At 41.4% G+C, this 25,800-nt stretch overlaps 1 protein-coding gene and 2 long non-coding RNA genes across 4 annotated transcripts in view; 1 reads left to right on the top strand and 2 right to left on the bottom strand.

The window, feature by feature from the left end:
* Window positions 1-4,747: 4,747 nt before the first annotated feature.
* The window catches only part of zmym2 (zinc finger, MYM-type 2), a 38,802-nt gene continuing 17,749 nt past the window's right edge, over window positions 4,748-25,800 (top strand). Inside the window, exons 1-2 of one of the 2 annotated variants that reach the window (XM_062402131.1) lie at window positions 4,748-4,960; window positions 24,790-25,545. In XM_062402131.1, the coding sequence (XP_062258115.1) occupies window positions 24,805-25,545 (741 nt within the window). In that variant the 5' untranslated portion in view covers window positions 4,748-4,960; window positions 24,790-24,804. The remainder of the gene's footprint in view (window positions 4,961-24,789; window positions 25,546-25,800) is intronic. The other variant, XM_062402132.1, reaches the window with a different exon arrangement.
* Window positions 12,392-14,008, bottom strand: LOC133966843 (uncharacterized). The gene is made up of 3 exons (XR_009923997.1): window positions 13,472-14,008; window positions 12,789-12,842; window positions 12,392-12,527 (listed from the first exon to the last, which is right to left on the bottom strand). It is a non-coding gene; the product is annotated as an uncharacterized LOC133966843 (long non-coding RNA).
* Window positions 21,139-22,755, bottom strand: LOC133966837 (uncharacterized). Its single transcript, XR_009923994.1, has 3 exons — window positions 22,219-22,755; window positions 21,536-21,589; window positions 21,139-21,274 (listed from the first exon to the last, which is right to left on the bottom strand). It is a non-coding gene; the product is annotated as an uncharacterized LOC133966837 (long non-coding RNA).

Below are 25,800 nucleotides of genomic sequence, written 5' to 3' on the forward strand. Positions count from 1 at the left end.
TATAATCTTACATGTTTTTATGTAAAATGCTAACTAAAGCCATATGATGTAAAGATTTGGCTGTAAAAGCAGTGTAGTAAATAAAGTCAAACTATTTATATACTCAGGTAAAGTGAACAAGTAACTCTGACTTGTACTTAAACATAGAACTCAAGTTATCACTTAAAAACATAAGTCAGTTTTTTATAAAACAAAGTTGTGTTGATGTCAAATTTGCTGTAATGAATGACTTTAATACATAATTAATGAAACATTTAAATAACGGACAAGAACATACTGTGACTCCAGATTTCTGAAGATCATCCTCCAGCCAGTGTACGTGTGTGCAAAGTAACTCTACAACACAAGATTTTCACTGAATTCCTCTGGGGAGCATTTCCACATTATTTACTTTTGGGGCCGGTGTGTCGAAGGCTGAGGTCGACTAGAACAGTGGTTCTCAACCTTTTTTCAGTGACGTACCCCCTTTGAAGAAAAAATTCTGCCGAGTACCCCCTGACCAGCGCAAAGCATTTTTGGTTGAAAGAAAGATGTAATGTGATTTATTAATCCTTGTAACTAGACACATTCAAATTTAAAACTCCATCAATTTCCATAACATTGCTCATTTGTAGTGGTCTCTCTTGAACTATTTGGAAATAAAAAGATGTAAAATAACTAAAGACTTTTATTATTATCTCAATATAAATAACGATTTGTGCACATCAAAAATAATTATCAACTTAAAGTGACCTCTTTTGGGATCATAATAAAGATATGTTCTCAAACTGAACTCATGAACTTAATTATAGCTAAACACTTCTTCCCAAAAAATGTATCATTAACTTAGTTTTAAATAAAAGATTATATATTTTTTTATATTTATCATCTTAAAATATCTTCTTTAAGGATCGAAAAGATTACTGACAGGTAGCTTGTTTCCGCTTGCTTCTGGGAGGCTTTTTGCATCGTGTCTTGAGATGACCTGAATTCAGAAAGTTTCCTCTTAAAAAACTCAGGTGGCTTAGCAACATGACTTTCATGTTTTGTCTGGAGATACCGCTGAAGATGTGGTGGCTTAATGCCACTGTTGGCTAATCTCTCCCCACAGAAAAAAACAAAAAGTGTAAATAACCCAATCTATGTTAATGTTAATATTGGTGAAGTGTCTTTCTGTTATTTTATTGTGAAATATTTGTTCGCTTTAAGTTCATACAATTTCATTTCCGCTTTTGTATTACAGGCTTTTATTTTGAAAGGGTACCGGTAGAGACGCGGACTTCTTGTTATGAATCATTAACTTCACAACGGAAAACTTTTACGTATTAGCGCCCCTTCGAAAAGGCACAAGCTCTCACGGTGTTGTTTAGGGAAGGCTCTCTGCTCTGGTTTCGCCTTCTTTGGCGCTTGTCCCTCCGTGTTTCAGCAGTATTGCTGCTGCACTTCAACTCGACTCCATTGTTGAAGTTTTCAAGGCAGGTGATGACAGGCGATGACAGGTGGTGTGTGCCAGGTTGGGTCAAACCATCGGTATGGGGGAGATTCTGTTTTTTTACCTGCAGATCAAATAATGTTATTGTTATTCCCAAGTACCCCCTGGAGTAACTTCAAGTACCCCCAGGGGTACGCGTACCCCCATTTGAGAATCACTGGACTAGAAGATGGTGTTTTCCTAAGACGTCTCCCGGTGACAACTGTAGCAGTCTAAAGTACATCATACTGTCACCAACGTCATGGAGTCAGATAAATGACGTCATCCCTAGCATTCTTCTATAGACACGACCGCAAGCTTCTATAGATCAATCATTTGAGTCTGACATCATTGTGATGTCATTATAAAAGTGTTGCTTGCATTAACATTTGCAACCAATTAGATTAGAGACAGCTGATATGGATTAACCTAATCATAAAATACCACATTGACATAATTATGAAATGAAATTAACATGATATAAACTATAAAAGTGTTAGAGTTGTCAGATTGTGGTGTATATTGTGTTTGTGTCCCTCTGTTGCTTTAGTATAGACTTTGAGTGTTTGCTTATATGTGTGCATTAAAATGGAACTGTTCAAAAATTAGCTATTTTTTTATATATATAGTTTGTATAGTACGTGGTCAGGGTTTTACACCTAACAAGTCATCAAGTTCAGTGTTATGGGTGTTTGTAAGAGTCTCAGGACTCTGGATTACTGATGAGCCTTTATCTAAAGTCAGATCTTCACCTCCACACATAAATCTAAATTAGTTCAAGTTTATACATAATATAATATAATATATAATCCATGAAGTCTGCTGGTGAGAATGTTAAGCAGTATATCTATTCATCCATCTATTCTATCTATCTATCTTCCTGTCTATCTGTCGGTTTGACTGCCCAGCTATCATTCTTCTATCTAGCTTTTTATCTATCTATCTATCTATCTATCTATCTATCTATCTGTCCACAATCAACCCAAATGTTGTATTGTATTTTCTTATAAATTATCTATAATCTGTACTCTTTAAATGGTGAATTGGTCTTTTGTCACATAATGATGGGAGATGTCCCGTATGAAGGACGATAAAGTAGGTTTGTATTAAAGACGCTTCATATCATCTGATTTGGAACCAGCACCAGTTAAACTGCAGCGCGAACCCGGATGTGCTGATAGAGGACCCACAGATGGATGTTGGTTTGAGGCTCTCTCTCCATCAGCTGATACAACGTGACATTTCAACGCACCTGATCCGCCATGTTGATGACGTCAGCCCCAGCTCATTCACACACACACGCACACGCCCCGTCCAGATTTCCAACACGTGACTCACATCTGGACCCACTCACATTTTAATCTTATACAAACTTGTATGATCTCGAACCGCATCACAGTTCATGTGTGTTCCGTGTTGCTCTGACATGTGATTATTGGTTATTTCCTGCGGTCATCGTCGTGACGTCTGGATGACATTAACAAGAGTCGAGCACGTGAACCCTCTCAACCCGGATCCCGGCTCCTGATTGGACCCGAGCTGTGCAACAGTAGGGCGGCCCGAGTTTGCGCCTCGACGCCGGAACCGATCTCGAACTACTTGCGTCGCCCTCCCGCGGAACCGAAGTCGGTCCACGCGGGGTACGTGATGAGGATCAGCTCTAATGGAGAATTTTAATCAGCCGAGGCCATGAAGCCGCTGATTGATGCTCCTGCGCATGCGCCACTAAACCAGACACGGAAAGAAATTAACAAGTAGGAATGGAGGCCTGCAGAGAGCATGAGAAATGAGAGAGCGCTCACTCTTACTCTAGTTTTGGTTCCATTTATTGTGGGCCCGTTTGCAAGAGGGCCTTCGTGGAGTCGGTCCGCACAGTGATGTCATTTTGTGGATAATTGTTGTGTTTTTTTAAGTGGTTGTTTTGCATCTGTTTCTCATAGTGTTGCATTAGTTTGTGGCCACTTTGTGTCATAAAGGGATAGTATACTAAAAAATAAAATTTCACTCATCTCATTACATTACAGTACATGTCATTTAGCTGACGCTTTTATCCAAAGTGACTTACAATTAGCATCCATTAGGGGCCGGGCCATCTCCTCACCACTATGCCGATGGAGGGGTGGGTGAAGTGTTTGAGTCCACAAAACACTTTAGGAGTATCAGGGGTGAAGTAACTGGTGACTCTGATATCCACTTCAGGAGCCATGTTCACTTTCGCATTCACACACTGCACACCAGCTCTCGGCCAACGGGTTGCACAGTAGCCGCTGCTACTTCCGATAGCAAGACACTAATGCAAAAAACTTTAGTTTCAGGTTTCAAGCTTTTTCTGTTGTTTTATTAAGTTTGAAGAATTGGTCCCAAGTTACTTAAATTCTATTGGATTTGGCTGCAACGCTTTTTATCCCTGAAACTCCAAAGTGTTTTATTGACTCAAACAGTTCATCTGTCCCTCCATTGACAGAGTGCTGAGAAGATAATGAGTGGATTTCATTTTTCGGTGAACTATCCCTTTAAAGTCGTTATTTAAGGGGCCATTATTGAAGAAACAGCCAATTGAAAGGAAGCCTGAACAGAAACTGATGACTTGTCTGTGTTTCTTCTTAGCCATTTATATTGTCTTTGTATATATATTTATTATATATAAATATATTTTTCGTAAATAATAAAATATATTTTTCTAATCAATTTATTGACTTCTCAAGATGTCGAGCCTATTGGCAACATGCTTGGAAAAAAGAAAAAAAAGTATATATTCTCAACGTTGCTTAGATTTCTCAACATTTAGACCCTTCAAAATATGTTAAATTCTCAAAATATATATTTATTCTCAACATGTTGCCTATTTATAGTATACTTATATTGAATCCACACTGCAGAAACCAGTCTCCAGTGTTAACTGGATTCCTCCCTGTGTGCCTTTATATAATAATACTTGCACAAACACACCAAAGTGAATTCCTTGTATGTGTAAACCTGCTTGGCAAGATTCCTCAATATGTCGACTTCAATCTGAAAATTGAAAAGATTTAAAGATAAACTTACTCTCAAATTTCTCAACATTTCAAATTTATTGTCCATATGCAAAATCTAAAAAATACATTTACTCTCAACATTTTATTTATTCCTAACATTTTGACTTCAGTCCCAAATTGTAACATTAAACAAATATTTCACTCGCCAAATTTCGTTTATTTCTCAATATTTATACTTTATTCTCAAACATGCAAATAAGAATGTTTACGCAAGTCTTAAAATGCATAACGGTATTAATATTCCTTCCCTTGTTTCTTGTTCTCCTGCCTGACTGTAGTACTCATCCATACTACTACTACTCATTCACCGTATTCCTGGTGTCGCAGACTTCTGTGTGTTGGTATATTATGAGCGGAGTGAGTCCTCCTCCACGCGGACGATCTGTGGACGGAGAGTGGAAAGTACTGCGCACGCGCTCGGCGGGATTAACGTGCGGGTAGAAAAGTGGCGCTGCTGCTGTGGCGCTCAGCTCCGGTAAGAGAAACTCTGCTCCACACTCGCACCTCACTGACACTAACTTTAAGGAACTTGTGCCGAGGCGACCGGCGGAAGCCCAGCGCCTCGCCCCGGGGGGTCACACCGGGGCGAGGGGCCGCGTCCAGGCTCCATGAAGCGGGGACAGGAGACAGATGTGTGCGCTGGGCTCCGGAGCTGCTGCCGCCTCTAGTCTCCAGTATTGTTACGGAGCCCTAATGGCGGACACCAGGCAGTGCTGTTCTCCGCTGGGGAAGGAAGGAAGGAAGGGGGGGGGGGGGGGGGGTAAATTGGGTGGCGGTTGAATGCTGGGATTGTCCCCGGCATTGGATCACGTTCACCACCGGGAGAGTAGCATGAACACCCCGGTGCTGGGCTCTGGTTGCCCCCCGTTGTTTACCCCCGCATGACTATAATGTACACAGTTCATGTGATACGCAGGGCGCCCCCAGCGGCGGCCGGGTGTATCTGCCCCTGATTGCGCCAGGGTGGACTCCGTGCGTGAGGTGCCACTTTCCAATTAAAACCCCGGCGTCACAGGTATCATACGAACCGGGAGTTTTAGCTCGGACCGCGGGGCAAGTGTGGTGGATCAGCCGCCTGTGTGGTTAGAGGTAGTACCCCGGAGGAGCTGTGGGGGTGTTGGTGGTTGTTAAAGCCCCATGCTGCCTGGGGCTGTGTTTGTGTCACTGTGTGAATCCAGGCTATTTCTATATAGCAAATAAGTTGATATGATTTTTAGTTTGTGTTTTGACATTGGCGCAGTCTGTGTCTTCTCCTCCCCCCGATCCGCCGCTAATCCAAACGCCGTTTGCGCCAGGAGGAGCAGGGGTGGGAACGGAACGGAGCGCAGCGGAACGGAACACCCTGGACCACGTTTCTCCTGGACCGTAACTCGGGAGCCTACCGCCCGAAAGACCCCCTCATTTACCCGGGTTATTTATGGAAGATCTGCGCAGCTCAGGTAGTGCTGGTTCTGTTTACTGCTCCTTGTTAAAGTTTTTGGATCGGCGCCGCAGAGCCAAGTTTTGGGGAATATTGCAGCCGGGGGAGAGGGGAGGAGCTCGGATCAGGGTCGAGGCAAAGCCCCCCCAGCGGTGAAGGTTTGCCTGGCCCGGATCTGGCGCTGTGGTTGTCCACGCCGTGGAGCTCAGCTTCTGGTCGGGGTTGACAATCAAGGGCACGGCCGGGGGGACACCAGCCGGCCCCGGAAGCTTGGTACAGTCCGCCCTTGTGTGCCGATTTTTTAACCTTATTCCAAATCAGCAGATCAGCAGCTGCATGGAGCTCAGAACATTCAGGCTTTACATGATGCTGCCAGGTAACCGGACTGAGTGCTAGCTCCTCAGCTGGTTTGGGGGGACGATGCTCCGGTGGCTGCGCATTACGCATCAACCCACAGTGACATAAGCCTTATATAATATCCTTATGCGTTTCATTTGAATTTGATAAGACATTCAATTATGAAACGGCTGCATAACTCCACCTTGGGGGGAAATATGTCTCTTGGCCTCCTCCGCCTGCTAATGGTGCTGGATAGGTGGAGGAGGAGCGCCCATGCAGAGGTGATGGTCTTCTTGGGGGTTTGATGCATGGGGGCCGGCTCAGCCATCTCCTCCTCCACCTGGGTTTGACGTTTGGAGCCAGGTTGCATGTCAGAGCGTTGCATCGCAGAGCTCATTAATGCTGGATTCTCATTTCCCCTCTCATCCACGTGAATGCAGCTTGGCTCACAGCTCTGCATTGCAGTCTGAACCGAGTCTAGACCAGAACCTAGCTTTGCACAGAGATTCCCTCCGGTCAGGCCCCAAAAAACGGATGCATCTTTATTTTGCAGCAGCATGGCTTGGCTTTGGGGAGGTGTTGCAGGTGGAGAAGGGTGCCTTTAGGTGTCCGCTTCATGTATTTTGACAGCAGTTGACCACACAGTCAGATGTGTTAAAACCCTAACACATGTGCTTTCCATATATATCTTCTCAGATAAAACTTTGGAGTCCGATTACACACACACACAGATGGATTTGAAATACTATCATGTTTTTAAACAGCAGAGAACATCTTATTGATCTTGAATGTCCTGCTGTTTCGGATGTGGCTTCCTGTCATGTGACCACCGTGAGCGATTCTTCCTCTTCCAGCTTCAGCGTTCTACAGTCAAGTCAATGTTAATAGTCCTAAAGCAAACTATTCACACCTCTGGTTCACCGCCCGGCCAGCCTGACTGAATGCAGCAGTTGTGGTGTACCATTATATTCATTTAACACAAAGTGACATTTCATTATGAACTAACTGTTACATTTCTTAGCAAAAAATGCATTTATGAAAAAATTTAATTTAACTTTAACAGAAAGAAGGTCAAATAATGCCAAACATATATTTTAGCCTCACCTGGTCTTAATCTACTTCAGCTACTTGAGAGCAGAAATACAATTCTTCAGTCAATTGACAGAAAACTAATCTGCATTTCATGTTTTACTATTTTTAGCAAATAGTGAAAAACACCAATACTTCCATATACCATGAATTCCTGCCCTGCCTTATATTAAACAGTGTTCAGCTGAATATCTCGAATTTGGTTTTAGAGGGATGCTTAGTTCTCATTAGTTTATGCAGCCTTTCTAGTCGTCATCAACAATGATGTTATTCTAGTTTAGTATGCACTTTAGAAAATAAGTTGAGTTAAACTAACAAATCAGACAATGTTATTCTGAATGTATGGGCCTGCTCCAAGTGTCTTATTGCTGTTTACCCAACTTACTGTGAATACAAGTTCTTAAATTCATATTTAAGGATTTTGGGCTCTTTTTGTTTTAAGTAGGGCTCAAGCAAAGTCATCCCAGGTAGTCTGCTTTTCTAAATGCATGAAGAAAGCCATCACTCTTTTTTCGTTTATGAAGCTAGCATGCAAGTGTCTGGAAACATGCCCTGTAGAGGTAGTGCTGCACACAGAGAGCATGTAGTATTGCAACCTCTCGTCTCGTAAAGGGAACAATGGCTGATGCTCTTAGCAAAAGCAACCTTCACCACCACCTGCTCCCAACAAGAAGCCATGTTTCGCCCGCAGGGAAAACTTAGACAATGCACCTTTTTAAATCGGGAAAGTCTAAACTTGCTTACCAAAAGGTCACCTATGTGGACATGAAGTAAAAATATCAGGGATATTTGAAATCTACCAAACCAAAGAATGTCATGAAGCCAACGTGTGGGGAAAACTGCAGTTGTAAAATATGAAAACCTGCACTTGTTCTCTAAAAGCCCCCGCCCACCCACCAGGTATGACCACGGGGCCATGATTTTTAATCGGTGCAACCCACAGTGCTGGGGCCAAAATGGCTGCCACAGTGTTGTAATGGCAGTACCCTAGATTCCTCTGTGGTAGAGACTGTGTTGTAGATCTAAAGGCTGAATTCAGGTGCTTTAAAAAATCATTCTCTGCACAGAAGTGTGTCTGTGGGTTTGTACCTGTTTCTCTGTATGTGATTGGGTTTCTGTGTTGCAGCTGTCAGCATAATGTGATGTGTGGCTCACAGTATCATTTGCATGAAAAGGAAAATGATTTTGACTGAAATCAATCAACATAAAAAGTGCAAATATCCCCAGAAGTGATTTAAGTTATGTTTGATCATTAATCTGGCCCCAAATCATTATCAAATTCATTTCCAGTTTTTTGATAGATGATGATAGAAATGCAATACAGAAGACCAAATTTGGTAACTACTATATTTAAAGTGCTTTAGAGGTATAATAGTCTAAAATGTAGTTTACAGTGTATGTAATGATAATGTATGTAGCTTGATGAAGACTGTAAATTGAATTATATATAGTGTGGATTATTATAGCTTTTTGTTAAATATTGTTCCAGACCTCAGACCCCATATCTAATATTCATACGTGGACCTGAAATATCTAACTTTTCTTATGTATTAATTTACTGGTTTATCCTGCCCCCATCCATATATATATATATATAATATTACAGGTCCTATTTAATACGGTCTTTAATTTCATTTGGTGAACCCACAAACTCCAGGACAGTGAGAAATGTGTATATAAATATTTTAAATAATGAAGGCTGAAAAGGCTAGATAATGATAAGTAGATATATTCTTTATCATATTGGGGGGATATCTGAAATACTGTGTTGGCCAACTCCTCAGCACCCAGATGTTACGCACGTTGACGTCCCTGTGGTAGTAGTGGGCCTTACCGTCTCCACAGCAACCAAGGTGTAGCTTCACTGGTTGCCGGGGACAACGAGAGAAGCTGTGTGGAGCGTCACACATGTAGGAAGGGAGCTGGTTGGTTGGGTGGGGTGAGGGGGCATTTGTGAAAGACAGCAGGTAAGAGGAGGAGTCGAGCGCAGGGTAGTTGGGTGAGCAGGTGCAGGGAACAGAAAGAGAGGAGGATGAGACGGAGAGATGTAAAGAGTAGGAGGAGCACAGTTGCCCCCGTTGCTGGGCAGGTCGAGCAGCTCTTGGGAGGCAGCCATGGCGACGTCGCCCCTACTGTTGCATCTGCTGAGCTTTAGCTGCCCCCTTTCATGGCTGCTCCTGGGGTTATTGCAATCAGAAAGAAGGGCTTGACTGTGGAGCTCAAAGCCCTTCACCATCCCTCCACACTGGCGCTGCAATGATTAGCCCATCGAAAGAAAAAAGATGTAATTAATTATTTAAGTCATTTCCAAGCAGACATAGCACAAAGAAATGCATCTGAGTGAGCTGTGGTAATCTTAAACAGGCATTTGAAAGATGATCTGACATCCTATGGAACAAATGATAGGATCGAGAAAATAAATTATAGACTAATCAACAAAACAGAATCAAATCTATAGGGATTAGCTGATTGATCGATTTGCTTGTTCCTGTTTCTCCAGTACAAGGATTTTCAAAATGTCTATTTTATAACTCATGAATTGAAGATCCATTGGTTTTAGGCTGTTAAACAAAACTAGATGTTATCTTGCACTCTGGAAAATGGGATATTGTCACATTTTACAGAGCAAGCATTTTGTTGATTAATTGAGTGAATAATCAGTAGATCAGTAAATGAGGAAACTAAACATCAATTGTCTATCATGGTGTGTCTATGAGATAACATGTTAAGGGTTCAGAGCTGATTTGTCTGTAACTCAACAATTATTCTCAACATTTTGAGGACCTAACAAATCTTTACGAAGGACAAAGATAAATGTAATTCAATTTATTGTCATATTTTCTTCATCATATGGTATTAAAAGGAATATTAAAATAAAGGATAGGTAGTTGGGTTTAAGACTATTCGTTGGTTAACCCTAACCCTTAAATGTCAGAAGAATCATTAAGTCTTTTATTTAATAGGTTAACCCTGAATAAACAATTGATTGATTATTTGAGGAAACAACTAGTAGACTTTTCAATGTAATGGCATTTTTCATAATTAAAATGAAAAACTGGATTTAGTTGGTTTTGGACTAAAACCAACTAAATCCAACCTAAAATAATAAAACAAGCAACTTGAATAAATCGGCACATGCGTCAAATTGACTCTGATAGAGGCTCAATTATGAACTTGGGAAGTAGGAAGACTAACTTCTGCTTCTTGTTCTGTACTTTGTCTCTCTTGGTAGTTTGTGCGACCGTAAGTTTCTTTAAACACATGACGTTTGAATGGACCTCTATGGGCCTACATTAAGTAATACAACAGAAACTAGGGCTACGTTGTAGCACTAACGGGCCCGAGCACAGGCAATTTCAAGTCTGTTGCGGTCGGGGAAGAGAGAACGTTCGATGACCAAGCGCTCGTCTCCACATTGCCTGCGTTTGCCCTGTGCGGCAAGGAAGATCGTTCCACTTCTTCTGGCCAGCCGCTGGTGCTGAACTAGAGGTAAGTAACCTTGAAACTATCCAACATAACCTATTGCTTTATCTATCATCATATGCTTACATTCCTCAAGTTTTTTGTAATATGTAATTGTTATAAAAGTTACCGTTTATTTATCACGTCTAATGAACAGATTGAAGCAAGATAACTCCACAGTCTTGTTTTGGTTGTGACATTATTTTTTTTAATGAGTTACTATCAATACGCTACACGTGTACGTTTCATGTGATAGTAACTGTTTCACCAATATTCTGATACAGGATGGTATATCCGCCATTACTATTTTCACATCGTTTATTTAGTCTGTCATGGAGTTGTAGAGTGAATTAGACAGTAGTGATAACATTATAATGTCCACACATCAGTGTTGTAAACACTTCTCCAATTAATTATATAATTATGTTTTCACACTGAGGGAAGTGGAGAGACTTGATGTGGACTGTTATCAACAGCTCTGTGGGAGATCATCACCTTGAATATTACAGATGAGGTAGAAAGACATTTTATCTATGTGTACAATGTTGTATTTCTTTGTCACGTTTTATCAAAAGCGATTTAAAGTATGTGCATTTAACCATTAGGATACAAACCCAGACCCTAGTACATCGGTTCTAGCTGAAATAAGTAGTGCTTCATAAACAACACAAAACATTCATAACAGTACGCTTCTGCTCCTCATTAATGCAGCTCCTGATGTCCCCAGCAGCAACATGGTGGAGATCTGCAGCTTCATGCTGGTCAACTGGAAGACAACTGATTAAGATTAAAAGATTAAGATTAAAATCCATTTATTCATCCCAAACACATGCACAGACATGCAAAGGCACACTCATGCAGGTAGGGAAATTTAATCGCTGCTTTTTACCCATCTGGTGCAGGACACACAGAGCAGTGAGCGACCATGTACGGCGCTCGGGGGAGCAGATGTTGGGGGAGTGAGGTGCCTTGCTCATGGGCACTAGAGAGGGTAGGGAGACTCTTGGATTTTTGGAGAGATCAATCCTGGTTCGACTTTTGTTGTCTCTCCATGGAGTCGAACCAAAGACGAACCAGAGACCTTCTCTGCCCATAGTCCAAGTTTCTGCCACTCGACCACCGCCTCTCCTCATGCATCATCAAACTAGTAATCTACACATCACTCCATGCGTTGCTCCCTTAACTACAGATGGCCTGCGAATGTCATGGAGTTTTACAGTGAATTAGACAGTTTAGGTATGATTTTAATCTCCACACATCAGTGTTGTAAACAGTTCTCAAATTAATTATAGAATTATGTTTTCACACTGAGAGAAGTGGAAAGACTTGATTTGGACTGTTATCAATAGGTCTGTGGGAGATTATCACCTTGAATAGTACTGATGAGGTAGAAAGACATTTTATGTATTTGTACAATGTTGTATTTCTTTCAGCACTTTTATCAGAAGGGACTTAAAATATGTACATTTCACCATGAGGATATAAACCAAGACCACAGTACAACAGTTCTATCTGAAATCTGTTGTGCTTTATACACAACACAAAACATTCTTTAACAGTGCGTTTTTTCTCTTCATAGATGAAGAACTGCAGCACCTGATGTCCTCAGCAGCAACATGGTGGAGATCTGATTTGATACACTTTAGATAAGAACCCAGTGTTTTATATTTCTGCTTTGCCATAAGAGACAGAACATGGTCATCACAGCTGTGTCCTTCAGGCTCGTCTGTCCCTAATAAAATGATAGGAAACATGAAAGTGATCGTCATTATTGTAGAGGAAGAGTTACATATGAACAAAGTGTGTAATCTTATTTTCTGTGGATATTCAACTGTGTATTTGAATATGCTTTTGGATTAAAACGTGCACTACCATGACAATGAATGTTTTTAATGGAGCTATTTCACATTAAAAGTATTGCATTATAATTTAATACATTATGTATTATGTGCAATACTTTGATTGTTTTTAAGTAATGAAATCAGGTCTGTACCTGGAGTCAGTGTTCAGTCTGGTTGGATTCAAGTTGTGTGTCAAGTTGGACCTTCTAGAGGAACATGAAACCAATACACAGATATGTAAAGTCATACATGGGCCAGGTTAAGTAATTAACAGACTTTTAAATGGTAAAAATAAAATATTAGTTCAAAGTTAATCAGAGCATAATCATTTCAGATTAGGAAATAGGTAGTGCATATAAGCCCACAACTCTGTATGACACTGTCTGTTCTAGTAAAGTTACAAGGCTATGACTTACTCATATTTAACAAAAGAATTCAGTGAAGTCTGTCTGAGATTAACGATTTAAATACTGAAGGTGGGAGACACGGTTATTTTTCACTGTAACACGTGACAGGACATCAACACCGTGACTCTGAATAAAGAGCCTTAAAAGACGTAGTGCTCCTTTGAACAGCTGCTCTTACAATGTGTAGCAAGTGCTAAATCTCCATTAGTATAATAGTAACAAAAATCACCCTTTACATAATTGAACATATATTTTCCATGTGAACCCCTTTAACACAGTTCAATTCAGGAGCAAAATATAATTTATACAGTATTTATTAGAGCTAGTATTAGTAAACAGATTAAACAAATGCAGTACAACACATCACACATCCACAGTGTCTCTTCTGCTTATCATCACAGTCAGTCAGAAGTGTCCGTTTAACTTACGTAGCAGTTGAGAGATGATTCGTTGTAGCTAGCAGGAGCTAGCTCATAGCCAGTGCTGCTGTTGAGAGCGGCAGAGTTCACACAGGAAAAGACACAACGGGAGAGGGGACAAAAACCTTTGAGTCCCACACTCTAACCTGCTGAGCGAACAACGTCCACAGTGACTCCGCCGCCGTCCTCTCATCCAGACTCGCCAACCGTTCTCCGGTTCTTCGTGATACACAGCTCCGCAGCTTGTGACGACGTAACTTCTTTCAGAGTCTCATGAGGCGTTCACTTGCAGCTGTGTTAAATGCAGCTTCGTTTGTCATGGCGAGTTGAAGAAGTCTGCTGCAAAGCTATGAATAATCCGCATGATGAAAACTCACAGCAATGTTATGCCTACATTATCAATATATTGAGACCCATGTGACACAGTTTGACATGGTTTAGCAAAGTGAATGAGGAGAAATTCATCCAAGTGTGAGACGTAACAAACCGAAAGCGGTCTCATGCTGCGTTCAGGGTAACTCTGTTAAAATGGGATTCATTGGTCATGGTGAGCTGATGAACTTTGATGCCACGCCATTAACAATCTGCATGATGAAAAGTCACAATAATGTTATGCCTACATTATCAATATCTTGAGACCAATTTGACACAGTTTGACATGGTTTAGTAAAGTGGCTGGAGGGAAATACATCAAAGAGTAAGATGACCAAAACAAGACATTTCCTGATGCCACCAGGGGGCGCTTTCCTTTTAAGTCATGATTTCTAGGTAGATGTCTTCCGGTCGCGACTCTTGTCTTATATGTGTAGTTTGGAGTCGATTGGACAAAATATGTCTAAGTTACAGAAGCTCGCTTATATTGGCGTTTAGTCGAACTTTAAGACCTCACCACGGTCACACGGTATGATGAAAAGTTTAAATTCTGATAACTTTAGATCTTCATCTTGTTTTGTAGAGTCTCATCTAATTTTTAAGTTGATCTGATGAAAGCTGTCTGAGTAGTACATAAAAACATAACACGTACCAAAACAAGACATTTCGCGTTACCACCAGGGGGCGCTGTGATTGTAAGTCACAATTTCTGCACCCATGTCTTCTGGTGGCGACTCTTGTCGAATGTGTCTAGTTTGGACTCAATTGGACAAAATATGTATGAAATATGGAAGCTTGTGTTTTGATGGCGTTTCATCAAACTTTAACGCCACACCACGGTCAGACGGTTTTGCTAAAACGTAATCCTTCAATAACTTTAGATCTCCAATTTGTTGTGATGACGATCGTCTAAATTTGAAGTTGATCTGATGAAAGCTGTACGACAAGTACATCAAAGAAAAAATATGGAATATGACCAAAATGGCCACTAAAGTCAAACTGGCGGGCTTCCTGTTGCGTTATTCATAATGCACTGATGGACTTTTTTGTGCATCTAGTCATGATACACAATAATCTTTGTTTTTTTTGAGGATCGGTGAATGCTAAATGAGGGGCTTTTCCGTAGGTGGCGCTCTTGAGCCATTTTGCCACGCCCTTTTCAAAATACTCCAGAATACGTAATTTTACGCCGCCTTCGAATTTACTGCAAACTCCTACAACTTTTTGAGCACATTAAAGCCCTCAAAAAGCCAATTCATTTAAGCTAAGAAAAATAATAATAATAATAATAACTAGGGCTACGTTGTAGCACTTGCGGGCCCGAGCACCCGCACGTTGAAGCCTGTTGCGGTCGGTGGAGAGAGCGATCGATGACCAAGCGCACATCATCGATCGAGCATGCACTTCTCCACGTTGCATGCGTTTTGCGCTCTGCGGCAGTAGGTTTGCCAGTAGGTGGCGCCATCACTATTATTACGCACAGACATATATATCTGTTCATGTAGGCGCTCTGATGTAGCGTGAGCAATTTTGTGTCAATTGGACAATGTTAACACAACTTAATTTTCACACTGATCAATAGGTGGCGCTATGATCCTGAACTAATATTCATATATGGAGCTGTTCTATTCAGGATTGTGATCATAGGTCAGTAGTTTGGAGCCGGTTGGATAATGCAGAGTGGATTAACAAAGTACTTCCTGTTTCCTGGCGAATCAGTAGGTGGCGCTATGACACTGAGGAAATATTGACACATAGAGCTGTTCAGGCTTGGACTCTGACCATGTGACAGAAGTTTTGTAGTGATAGGACAATGCACAGTGGAGTTATGATAACATCGTGTCCTTTGGCGAAGGAAAATCCTTCGCCGCACATCAATGTTTACACGGTTTGAGGAAACGTCACAATTCTGACCATGATCTAATGACTTGACTGAGCTGATTTGAGCTGTATATTGTAAATCAGCCAGGAGCAGTTCATCAAAGTATAAAACATGTTACTTCCTGTAGCCACCAGGGGGCGCTGTAATTTCAAGTCATAATTTCTGTGTAGATGTCATCAGGATGGCATCCTTGTCTTACATGTCTAGTTTGGACTCGATTGGACAATGTATGTCCGAGATACAGAACCTCGTGTTTTGATGGCGTTTAATCAAACTCAAGACGCCACGCCACGGTCACACGGTGTGACGAAAGGTCAATCTCTTAATCACTTTTTATCTCCATCTTGTTGTGATGGCACTGATCTTAATTTGAAGTTAATCTGATGAAAGCCCTGGGACAAGTGCATCAAGTAAAAATGTGGAATATGGAAAAAAAATGGCCACTTAATCCAAAATGGCGGCCTCCCTGTTTGGTCAAGCATACCTATCCAAGATATTTTTTTGTTTGTTATGAAACGACACATGTCCCGATAGATTTGTATAAATGTCGGCCATCGTAGTGCCGGGGTTGCCCTATAGGGGGCGCTGGTCAGTTTTTTTGCCACGCCCATTTCTTAAAACCATATGAATATCTTCAGGGGGGGGCTGTTGTTACACACATGTAGTTTGAGAGAGATAGAATCATGAACACTGAAGTTAAAGCAATTTCGTGTTTCACGGCGAGTTGATGAACTTTAATGCCACGCCATTCATATGGCGTTTGACGAAAAGTCACGGTAATCTTATGTCTTCATTGTCAATGTCTTGGGACCCATTTGATACAGTTTGACATGGTTGAGGTCAGTGGATGAGGAGAAATTCATCCAAGTGTAAGACAAGCAAAAAACAAGACATTTCCTGTTGCCACCAGGGGGCGCTGCGGTTTTAAGTCATCATTTATGCATAGATGTCATCAGGCGGGGACTATTGTCTTACATGTCTAGTTTGGACTTGATTGGAAGATGTATGTCCGAGATACAGATGCCCGTGTTTTGATGGCGTGTAACCAATTTTTAACGCCATGCCACGGTCACACGGTGTGATAAAAAAAAAATCCCTCAATCATTTTTTATCTCCATCTTGTTGTGATGACACTCATCTGAATTTGAAGTTGATCTGATGAAAGCCCTGGGACAAGTACGTAAAAGTAAAAATGTGGGATATTGCCAAAATGGCCACTAAAAGCAAAATGGCGGACTTCCTGTTGCGTTTTTCATTATGCTCCATGAGACTTTTTTTCATGACTGGTCACGATACACCTATATCCAGATTTTGATGAAAATCCGTTATGTGGAAACCTAGGGGCTGGTTCCAGGGGGCGCTGTAGAGACATTTTGCCACGCCCAATTCCAATTACTCCAGAATACTAAAATATCCGCAGACCTTGAATTTCCTGCAAAGTTTCATAACTTTTTGAGCATGTCTAGACCCTGAAAAAGCCCCCCAAAGGGAAATAATAATAATAACTAGGGCTACGTTGTAGCACTTGCGGGCCCGAGCACCCGCACGTTGAAGCCTGTTGCGGTCGGTGGAGAGAGCGATCGATGACCAAGCGCACATCATCGATCGAGCATGCACTTCTCCACGTTGCATGCGTTTTGCGCTCTGCGGCAGTAAGTTATCCAGTAGGTGGCGCCATCACTATTATTACGCAGAGACATATATATCTGTTCATGTAGGCGCTCTGATGTAGCGTGAGCAATTTTGTGTCAATTGGACAATGTTAACACAAATTAATTTTCACACTGATCAGTAGGTGGCGCTATGACCCTGAACTAATATTTATATGTGGAGCTGTTCAGATCAGTATTGTGATCATAGGTCAGTAGTTTGGAGCCGGTTGGATAATGCAGAGTGGATTAACAAAGTACTTCCTGTTTCCTGGTGAATCAGTAGGTGGCGCTATGACACTGAGGAAATATTGACACATAGAGCTGTTCAGGCTTGTACTCTTATCATGTGACAGAAGTTTGGTAGTGATAGGACAATGCACAGTGGAGTTATGATAACATCGTGTCCTTTGGCGAAGGAAAATCCTTCGCCGCACATCAATGTTTACACGGTTTGAGGAAACGTCACAATTCTGACCATGATCTAATGACTTGACTGATCTGATTTGAGCTGTATATTGTAAATCAGCCAGGAGCAGTTCATCAAAGTATAAAACATGTCACTTCCTGTAGCCACCAGGGGGCGCTGTAATTTCAAGTCATAATTTCTGTGTAGATGTCATCAGGATGGCACCCTTGTCTTACATGTCTAGTTTGGACTCGATTGGACAATGCATGTCCGAGATACAGAACCTCGTGTTTTGATGGCGTTTAATCAAACTCAAGACGCCACGCCACGGTCACACGGTGCGACGAAAGGTCAATCTCTTAATCACTTTTTATCTCCATCTTGTTGTGATGGCACTGATCTTAATTTGAAGTTAATCGGATGAAAGCCCTGGGACAAGTGCATCGTGTAAAAATGTGGAATATGGAAAAAAAATGGCCACTTAATCCAAAATGGCGGCCTCCCTGTTTGGTCAAGCATACCTATCCAAGATATTTTTTTGTTTGTTATGAAACGACACATGTCCCGATAGATTTGTATAAATGTCGGCCATCGTAGTGCCGGGGTTGCCCTATAGGGGGCGCTGGTCAGTTTTTTTGCCACGCCCATTTCTTAAAACCATATGAATATCTTCAGGGGGGGGCTGTTGTTACACACATGTAGTTTGAGAGAGATAGAATCATGAACACTGAAGTTACAGCAATTTCGTGTTTCACGGCGAGTTGATGAACTTTAATGCCACGCCGTTCATATGGCGTTTGACGAAAAGTCACGGTAATCTTATGTCTTCATTGTCAATGTCTTGGGACCCATTTGATACAGTTTGACGTGGTTGAGGTCAGTGGATGAGGAGAAATTCATCCAAGTGTAAGACAAGCAAAAAACAAGACATTTCCTGTTGCCACCAGGGGGCGCTGTGGTTTTAAGTCATCACTTATGCATAGATGTCATCAGGCGGGGACTATTGTCTTACATGTCTAGTTTGGACTTGATTGGAACATGTATGTCCGAGATACAGATGCCCGTGTTTTGATGGCGTGTAACCAATTTTTAACGCCATGCCACGGTCACACGGTGTGATAAAAAAAAAATCCCTCAATCATTTTTTATCTCCATCTTGTTGTGATGACACTCATCTGAATTTGAAGTTGATCTGATGAAAGCCCTGGGACAAGTACTTTAAAGTAAAAATGTGGGATATTGCCAAAATGGCCACTAAAAGCAAAATGGCGGACTTCCTGTTGCGTTTTTCATAATGCTCCATGAGACTTTTTTTCATGACTGGTCACGATACACCTATATCCAGATTTTGATGAAAATCCGTTATGTGGAAACCTAGGGGCTGGTTCCAGGGGGCGCTGTAGAGCCATTTTGCAACGCCCAATTCCAATTACTCCAGAATACTAAAATATCCGCAGACCTTGAATTTCCTGCAAAGTTTTATAACTTTTTGAGCATGTCTAGACCCTGAAAAAGCCCCCCAAAGGGAAATAATAATAATAATAATAATAATAATAATAATAATAAAAATCCTTACAGATTCAATAGGGCCTCTCACCATTCGGTGCTCGGGCCCTAACTAGGGCTACGTTGTAGCACTAACGGGCCCGAGCACAGGCAATTTCAAGTCTGTTGCGGTCGGGGAAGAGAGAACGTTCGATGACCAAGCGCTCGTCTCCACATTGCCTGCGTTTGCCCTGTGCGGCAAGGAAGATCGCTCCACTTCTTCTGGCCAGCCGCTGGTGCTGAACTAGAGGTAAGTAACCTTCAAACTATCCAACATAACCTATTGCTTTATCTATCATCATATGCTTACATGCCTCAAGTTTTTTGTAATATGTAATTGTTATAAAAGTTACCGTTTATTTATCACGTCTAATGAACAGATTGAAGCAAGATAACTCGACAGTCTTGTTTTGGTTGTGACATTATTTTTTTTAATGAGTTACTATCAATACGCTACACGTGTACGTTTCATGTGATAGTAACTGTTTCACCAATATTCTGATACAGGATGGTATATCCGCCATTACTATTTTCACATTGTTTATTTAGTCTGTCATGGAGTTGTAGAGTGAATTAGACAGTAGTGATAACATTATAATGTCCACACATCAGTGTTGTAAACACTTCTCCAATTAATTATATAATTATGTTTTCACACTGAGGGAAGTGGAGAGACTTGATGTGGACTGTTATCAACAGCTCTGTGGGAGATCATCACCTTGAATATTACAGATGAGGTAGAAAGACATTTTATCTATGTGTACAATGTTGTATTTCTTTGTCACGTTTTATCAAAAGCGATTTAAAGTATGTGCATTTAACCATTAGGATACAAACCCAGACCCTAGTACATCGGTTCTAGCTGAAATAAGTAGTGCTTCATAAACAACACAAAACATTCATAACAGTACGCTTCTGCTCCTCATTAATGCAGCTCCTGATGTCCCCAGCAGCAACATGGTGGAGATCTGCAGCTTCATGCTGGTCAACTGGAAGACAACTGATTAAGATTAAAAGATTAAGATTAAAATCCATTTATTCATCCCAAACACATGCACAGACATGCAAAGGCACACTCATGCAGGTAGGGAAATTTAATCGCTGCTTTTTACCCATCTGGTGCAGGACACACAGAGCAGTGAGCGACCATGTACGGCGCTCGGGGGAGCAGATGTTGGGGGAGTGAGGTGCCTTGCTCATGGGCACTAGAGAGGGTAGGGAGACTCTTGGATTTTTGGACAGATCAATCCAGGTTCGACTTTTGTTGTCTCTCCATGGAGTCGAACCAAAGACGAACCAGAGACCTTCTCTGCCCATAGTCCAAGTTTCTGCCACTCGACCACCGCCTCTCCTCATGCATCATCAAACTAGTAATCTACACATCACTCCATGCGTTGCTCCCTTAACTACAGATGGCCTGCGAATGTCATGGAGTTTTACAGTGAATTAGACAGTTTAGGTATGATTTTAATCTCCACACATCAGTGTTGTAAACAGTTCTCAAATTAATTATAGAATTATGTTTTCACACTGAGAGAAGTGGAAAGACTTGATTTGGACTGTTATCAATAGGTCTGTGGGAGATTATCACCTTGAATAGTACTGATGAGGTAGAAAGACATTTTATGTATTTGTACAATGTTGTATTTCTTTCAGCACTTTTATCAGAAGGGACTTAAAATATGTACATTTCACCATGAGGATATAAACCAAGACCACAGTACAACAGTTCTATCTGAAATCTGTTGTGCTTTATACACAACACAAAACATTCTTTAACAGTGCGTTTTTTCTCTTCATAGATGAAGAACTGCAGCACCTGATGTCCTCAGCAGCAACATGGTGGAGATCTGATTTGATACACTTTAGATAAGAACCCAGTGTTTTATATTTCTGCTTTGCCATAAGAGACAGAACATGGTCATCACAGCTGTGTCCTTCAGGCTCGTCTGTCCCTAATAAAATGATAGGAAACATGAAAGTGATCGTCATTATTGTAGAGGAAGAGTTACATATGAACAAAGTGTGTAATCTTATTTTCTGTGGATATTCAACTGTGTATTTGAATATGCTTTTGGATTAAAACGTGCACTACCATGACAATGAATGTTTTTAATGGAGCTATTTCACATTAAAAGTATTGCATTATAATTTAATACATTATGTATTATGTGCAATACTTTGATTGTTTTTAAGTAATGAAATCAGGTCTGTACCTGGAGTCAGTGTTCAGTCTGGTTGGATTCAAGTTGTGTGTCAAGTTGGACCTTCTAGAGGAACATGAAACCAATACACAGATATGTAAAGTCATACATGGGCCAGGTTAAGTAATTAACAGACTTTTAAATGGTAAAAATAAAATATTAGTTCAAAGTTAATCAGAGCATAATCATTTCAGATTAGGAAATAGGTAGTGCATATAAGCCCACAACTCTGTATGACACTGTCTGTTCTAGTAAAGGTACAAGGCTATGACTTACTCATATTTAACAAAAGAATTCAGTGAAGTCAGTCTGAGATTAACGATTTAAATACTGAAGGTGGGAGACACGGTTATTTTTCACTGTAACACGTGACAGGACATCAACACCGTGACTCTGAATAAAGAGCCTTAAAAGACGTAGTGCTCCTTTGAACAGCTGCTCTTACAATGTGTAGCAAGTGCTAAATCTCCATTAGTATAATAGTAACAAAAATCACCCTTTACATAATTGAACATATATTTTCCATGTGAACCCCTTTAACACAGTTCAATTCAGGAGCAAAATATAATTTATACAGTATTTATTAGAGCTAGTATTAGTAAACAGATCAAACAAATGCAGTACAACACATCACACATCCACAGTGTCTCTTTTGCTTATCATCACAGTCAGTCAGAAGTGTCCGTTTAACTTACGTAGCAGTTGAGAGATGCTTCGTTGAAGCTAGCAGGAGCTAGCTCATAGCCAGTGCTGCTGTTGAGAGCGGCAGAGTTCACACAGGAAAAGACACAACGGGAGAGGGGACAAAAACCTTTGAGTCCCACACTCTAACCTGCTGAGCGAACAACGTCCACAGTGACTCCGCCGCCGTCCTCTCATCCAGACTCGCCAACCGTTCTCCGGTTCTTCGTGATACACAGCTCCGCAGCTTGTGACGACGTAACTTCTTTCAGAGTCTCATGAGGCGTTCACTTGCAGCTGTGTTAAATGCAGCTTCGTTTGTCATGGCGAGTTGAAGAAGTCTGCTGCAAAGCTATGAATAATCCGCATGATGAAAACTCACAGCAATGTTATGCCTACATTATCAATATATTGAGACCCATGTGACACAGTTTGACATGGTTTAGCAAAGTGAATGAGGAGAAATTCATCCAAGTGTGAGACGTAACAAACCGAAAGCGGTCTCATGCTGCGTTCAGGGTAACTCTGTTAAAATGGGATTCATTGGTCATGGTGAGCTGATGAACTTTGATGCCACGCCATTAACAATCTGCATGATGAAAAGTCACAATAATGTTATGCCTACATTATCAATATCTTGAGACCAATTTGACACAGTTTGACATGGTTTAGTAAAGTGGCTGGAGGGAAATACATCAAAGAGTAAGATGACCAAAACAAGACATTTCCTGATGCCACCAGGGGGCGCTTTCCTTTTAAGTCATGATTTCTAGGTAGATGTCTTCCGGTCGCGACTCTTGTCTTATATGTGTAGTTTGGAGTCGATTGGACAAAATATGTCTAAGTTACAGAAGCTCGCTTATATTGGCGTTTAGTCGAACTTTAAGACCTCACCACGGTCACACGGTATGATGAAAAGTTTAAATTCTGATAACTTTAGATCTTCATCTTGTTTTGTAGAGTCTCATCTAATTTTTAAGTTGATCTGATGAAAGCTGTCTGAGTAGTACATAAAAACATAACACGTACCAAAACAAGACATTTCGCGTTACCACCAGGGGGCGCTGTGATTGTAAGTCACAATTTCTGCACCCATGTCTTCTGGTGGCGACTCTTGTCGAATGTGTCTAGTTTGGACTCAATTGGACAAAATATGTATGAAATATGGAAGCTTGTGTTTTGATGGCGTTTCATCAAACTTTAACGCCACACCACGGTCAGACGGTTTTGCTAAAACGTAATCCTTCAATAACTTTAGATCTCCAATTTGTTGTGATGACGATCGTCTAAATTTGAAGTTGATCTGATGAAAGCTGTACGACAAGTACATCAAAGAAAAAATATGGAATATGACCAAAATGGCCACTAAAGTCAAACTGGCGGGCTTCCTGTTGCGTTATTCATAATGCACTGATGGACTTTTTTGTGCATCTAGTCATGATACACAATAATCTTTGTTTTTTTTGAGGATCGGTGAATGCTAAATGAGGGGCTTTTCCGTAGGTGGCGCTCTTGAGCCATTTTGCCACGCCCTTTTCAAAATACTCCAGAATACGTAATTTTACGCCGCCTTCGAATTTACTGCAAACTCCTACAACTTTTTGAGCACATTAAAGCCCTCAAAAAGCCAATTCATTTAAGCTAAGAAAAATAATAATAATAATAATAATAATCATTTCAATTTCAATAGGGCCTCCCACCGATTTCGGTGCTCGGGCCCTAATAATCATTTCAATTTCAATAGGGCCTCCCACCGATTTCGGTGCTCGGGCCCTAATAATTACACCACCATGCCTCTAGCATCACTGATGCTTTCATTGTAAGCAGAGCATTAAAGGGGACATATTATGAAAATTCCACTTTTGTAGTGCTTCTACATGTTCGTTCGGTTGCGATTGATTGTGGTTCCTCTATGTCCGAAACAATACGCTAGAATGCGTTGAATGGGATTACGACCGAAAAATATGTCATAGTCTCGCTACATGGCCTTGTGAGAGGTGAGAGGTGGGCGGGGCAATCTGAGGAGGGCTGTTTTAGACAGGATAAAGGGTGCTGTTTTAAATTATCCTTGTGGTATTTTGACGAAAGTATGATACAGACATTTCATTAAGACCCCAAGGAACCATATCAAGTTGTGGTAAAATGGGCATACGATGAGTCTAAAACTCAAAAAGACAAATCAAGCTGAAACTCTGATTTGTCTTTTAAGACAAATCAGAGTTTCAGCTTCATTTGGGAGGAAACAAGTTGTAGTTTGAAATTAAAGGCTCATATCTGGGACGTGCTTGGTTAAAATTTAGACAAATGTTTTAAACGGTCAGTTACCTGAAACCATGGGCTAATAATATCCCAGAGGTTAGATTATGGGTGAAATGAAACATCAAAGATGAGAAAATAATCCAGAGATGGTCATTCGGTGATGAGGTTGTAGCTATAACAATGAAAGAGTTTTCACCAAGCTGTGTGGGTGAAGTTGTCTCTGGGGATACCTGAGCTACCTGTACATCTGTAAGACCTCATAAAACCGATCACTGGTGCAGTCTTCACCTAATTGTCTCCTAACTGCCTTTTGTTTGTGTTGCCAGGTGGTTGCCTTAGCAATGGACGGGGAGTCAGAGCCAAACCCTGCCATCGCAGAAGAGGCAGGGGAGCAGGTGGAGTCCATGGATGCCACACCCTCCCACGAGCAACAAACCACACCCCCTTCAGAGGAGGCTGGGGAGGCAGTTTCCATGGTAACAGAAGATGAAACCACAAAGGAGGGCGTCACAGAGGACAATGATGATGATGTGGTTCTGGTGGAGGAGGAAGAGGAGGAGGAGGAGCAGCAGCAGCAGCAGCAGCAGCAGGACGAGGAGGAGGAGGATGCTCCCCAGCCTTCTGCCACAAGCCTTTCCCAAGACACGCCCAGCTCAGACGGCCTCGAGCCAACTGACGATGTGGCATCTGTAGACATGTCCACTGCAGCGATGCCTTCCAAGACCCCCAGTCCTCCTGCGTCTTCCAACGCATCCACAGTGGAATCACTTACAAAACCTCCAACCACAGCAGCAGAGCCCATTGTCATTGATGATGAGGAGGACTCTGAACAGAAAGAAACTTCCTCCTTCTCACCAGCACCTCCTGGAGTCTCCTCCATATCCCACTCGCCTGGTGCACTCAGCAGCACCGAGCCAGATTCAGAGATCAGGATCGCCAGTGTCACCACGCTGGGCTCCAGTAGCCAGAAAGGAGAGTCTGCAGAAAATTCTCCACCACATCCAGCAGACGTCCAGGCAGACATGAACCTGATGATAACCTCGGTGACATCACTGCAGGAAGGAGTAGCAGCTGTCACAGCGGTGAGGATCAACAGAACAGTTTTTATCTTACCATGTTGCTGTCTTCTGTTTACAGTCACCTCTACTCTGTCAAACTGTGTTGATGAAAAGTTGGTAATTTCAGGCAGAAACGTGTGAGATGTCTTCTGCTGGTGAAACCAAGTCTTTTCCTTGGCTCAGCAGATTTATTCTTGGGACAGTGAACAATTATATCTTAGTAATGACGATGCACTACAATATTTATTCATCTAGAATGCACTGGCAGCTTTTTTATTT

This window comes from Platichthys flesus, chromosome 13 (genome assembly GCF_949316205.1).
Source record: "Platichthys flesus chromosome 13, fPlaFle2.1, whole genome shotgun sequence".
NCBI lineage: Eukaryota > Metazoa > Chordata > Actinopteri > Pleuronectiformes > Pleuronectidae > Platichthys > Platichthys flesus.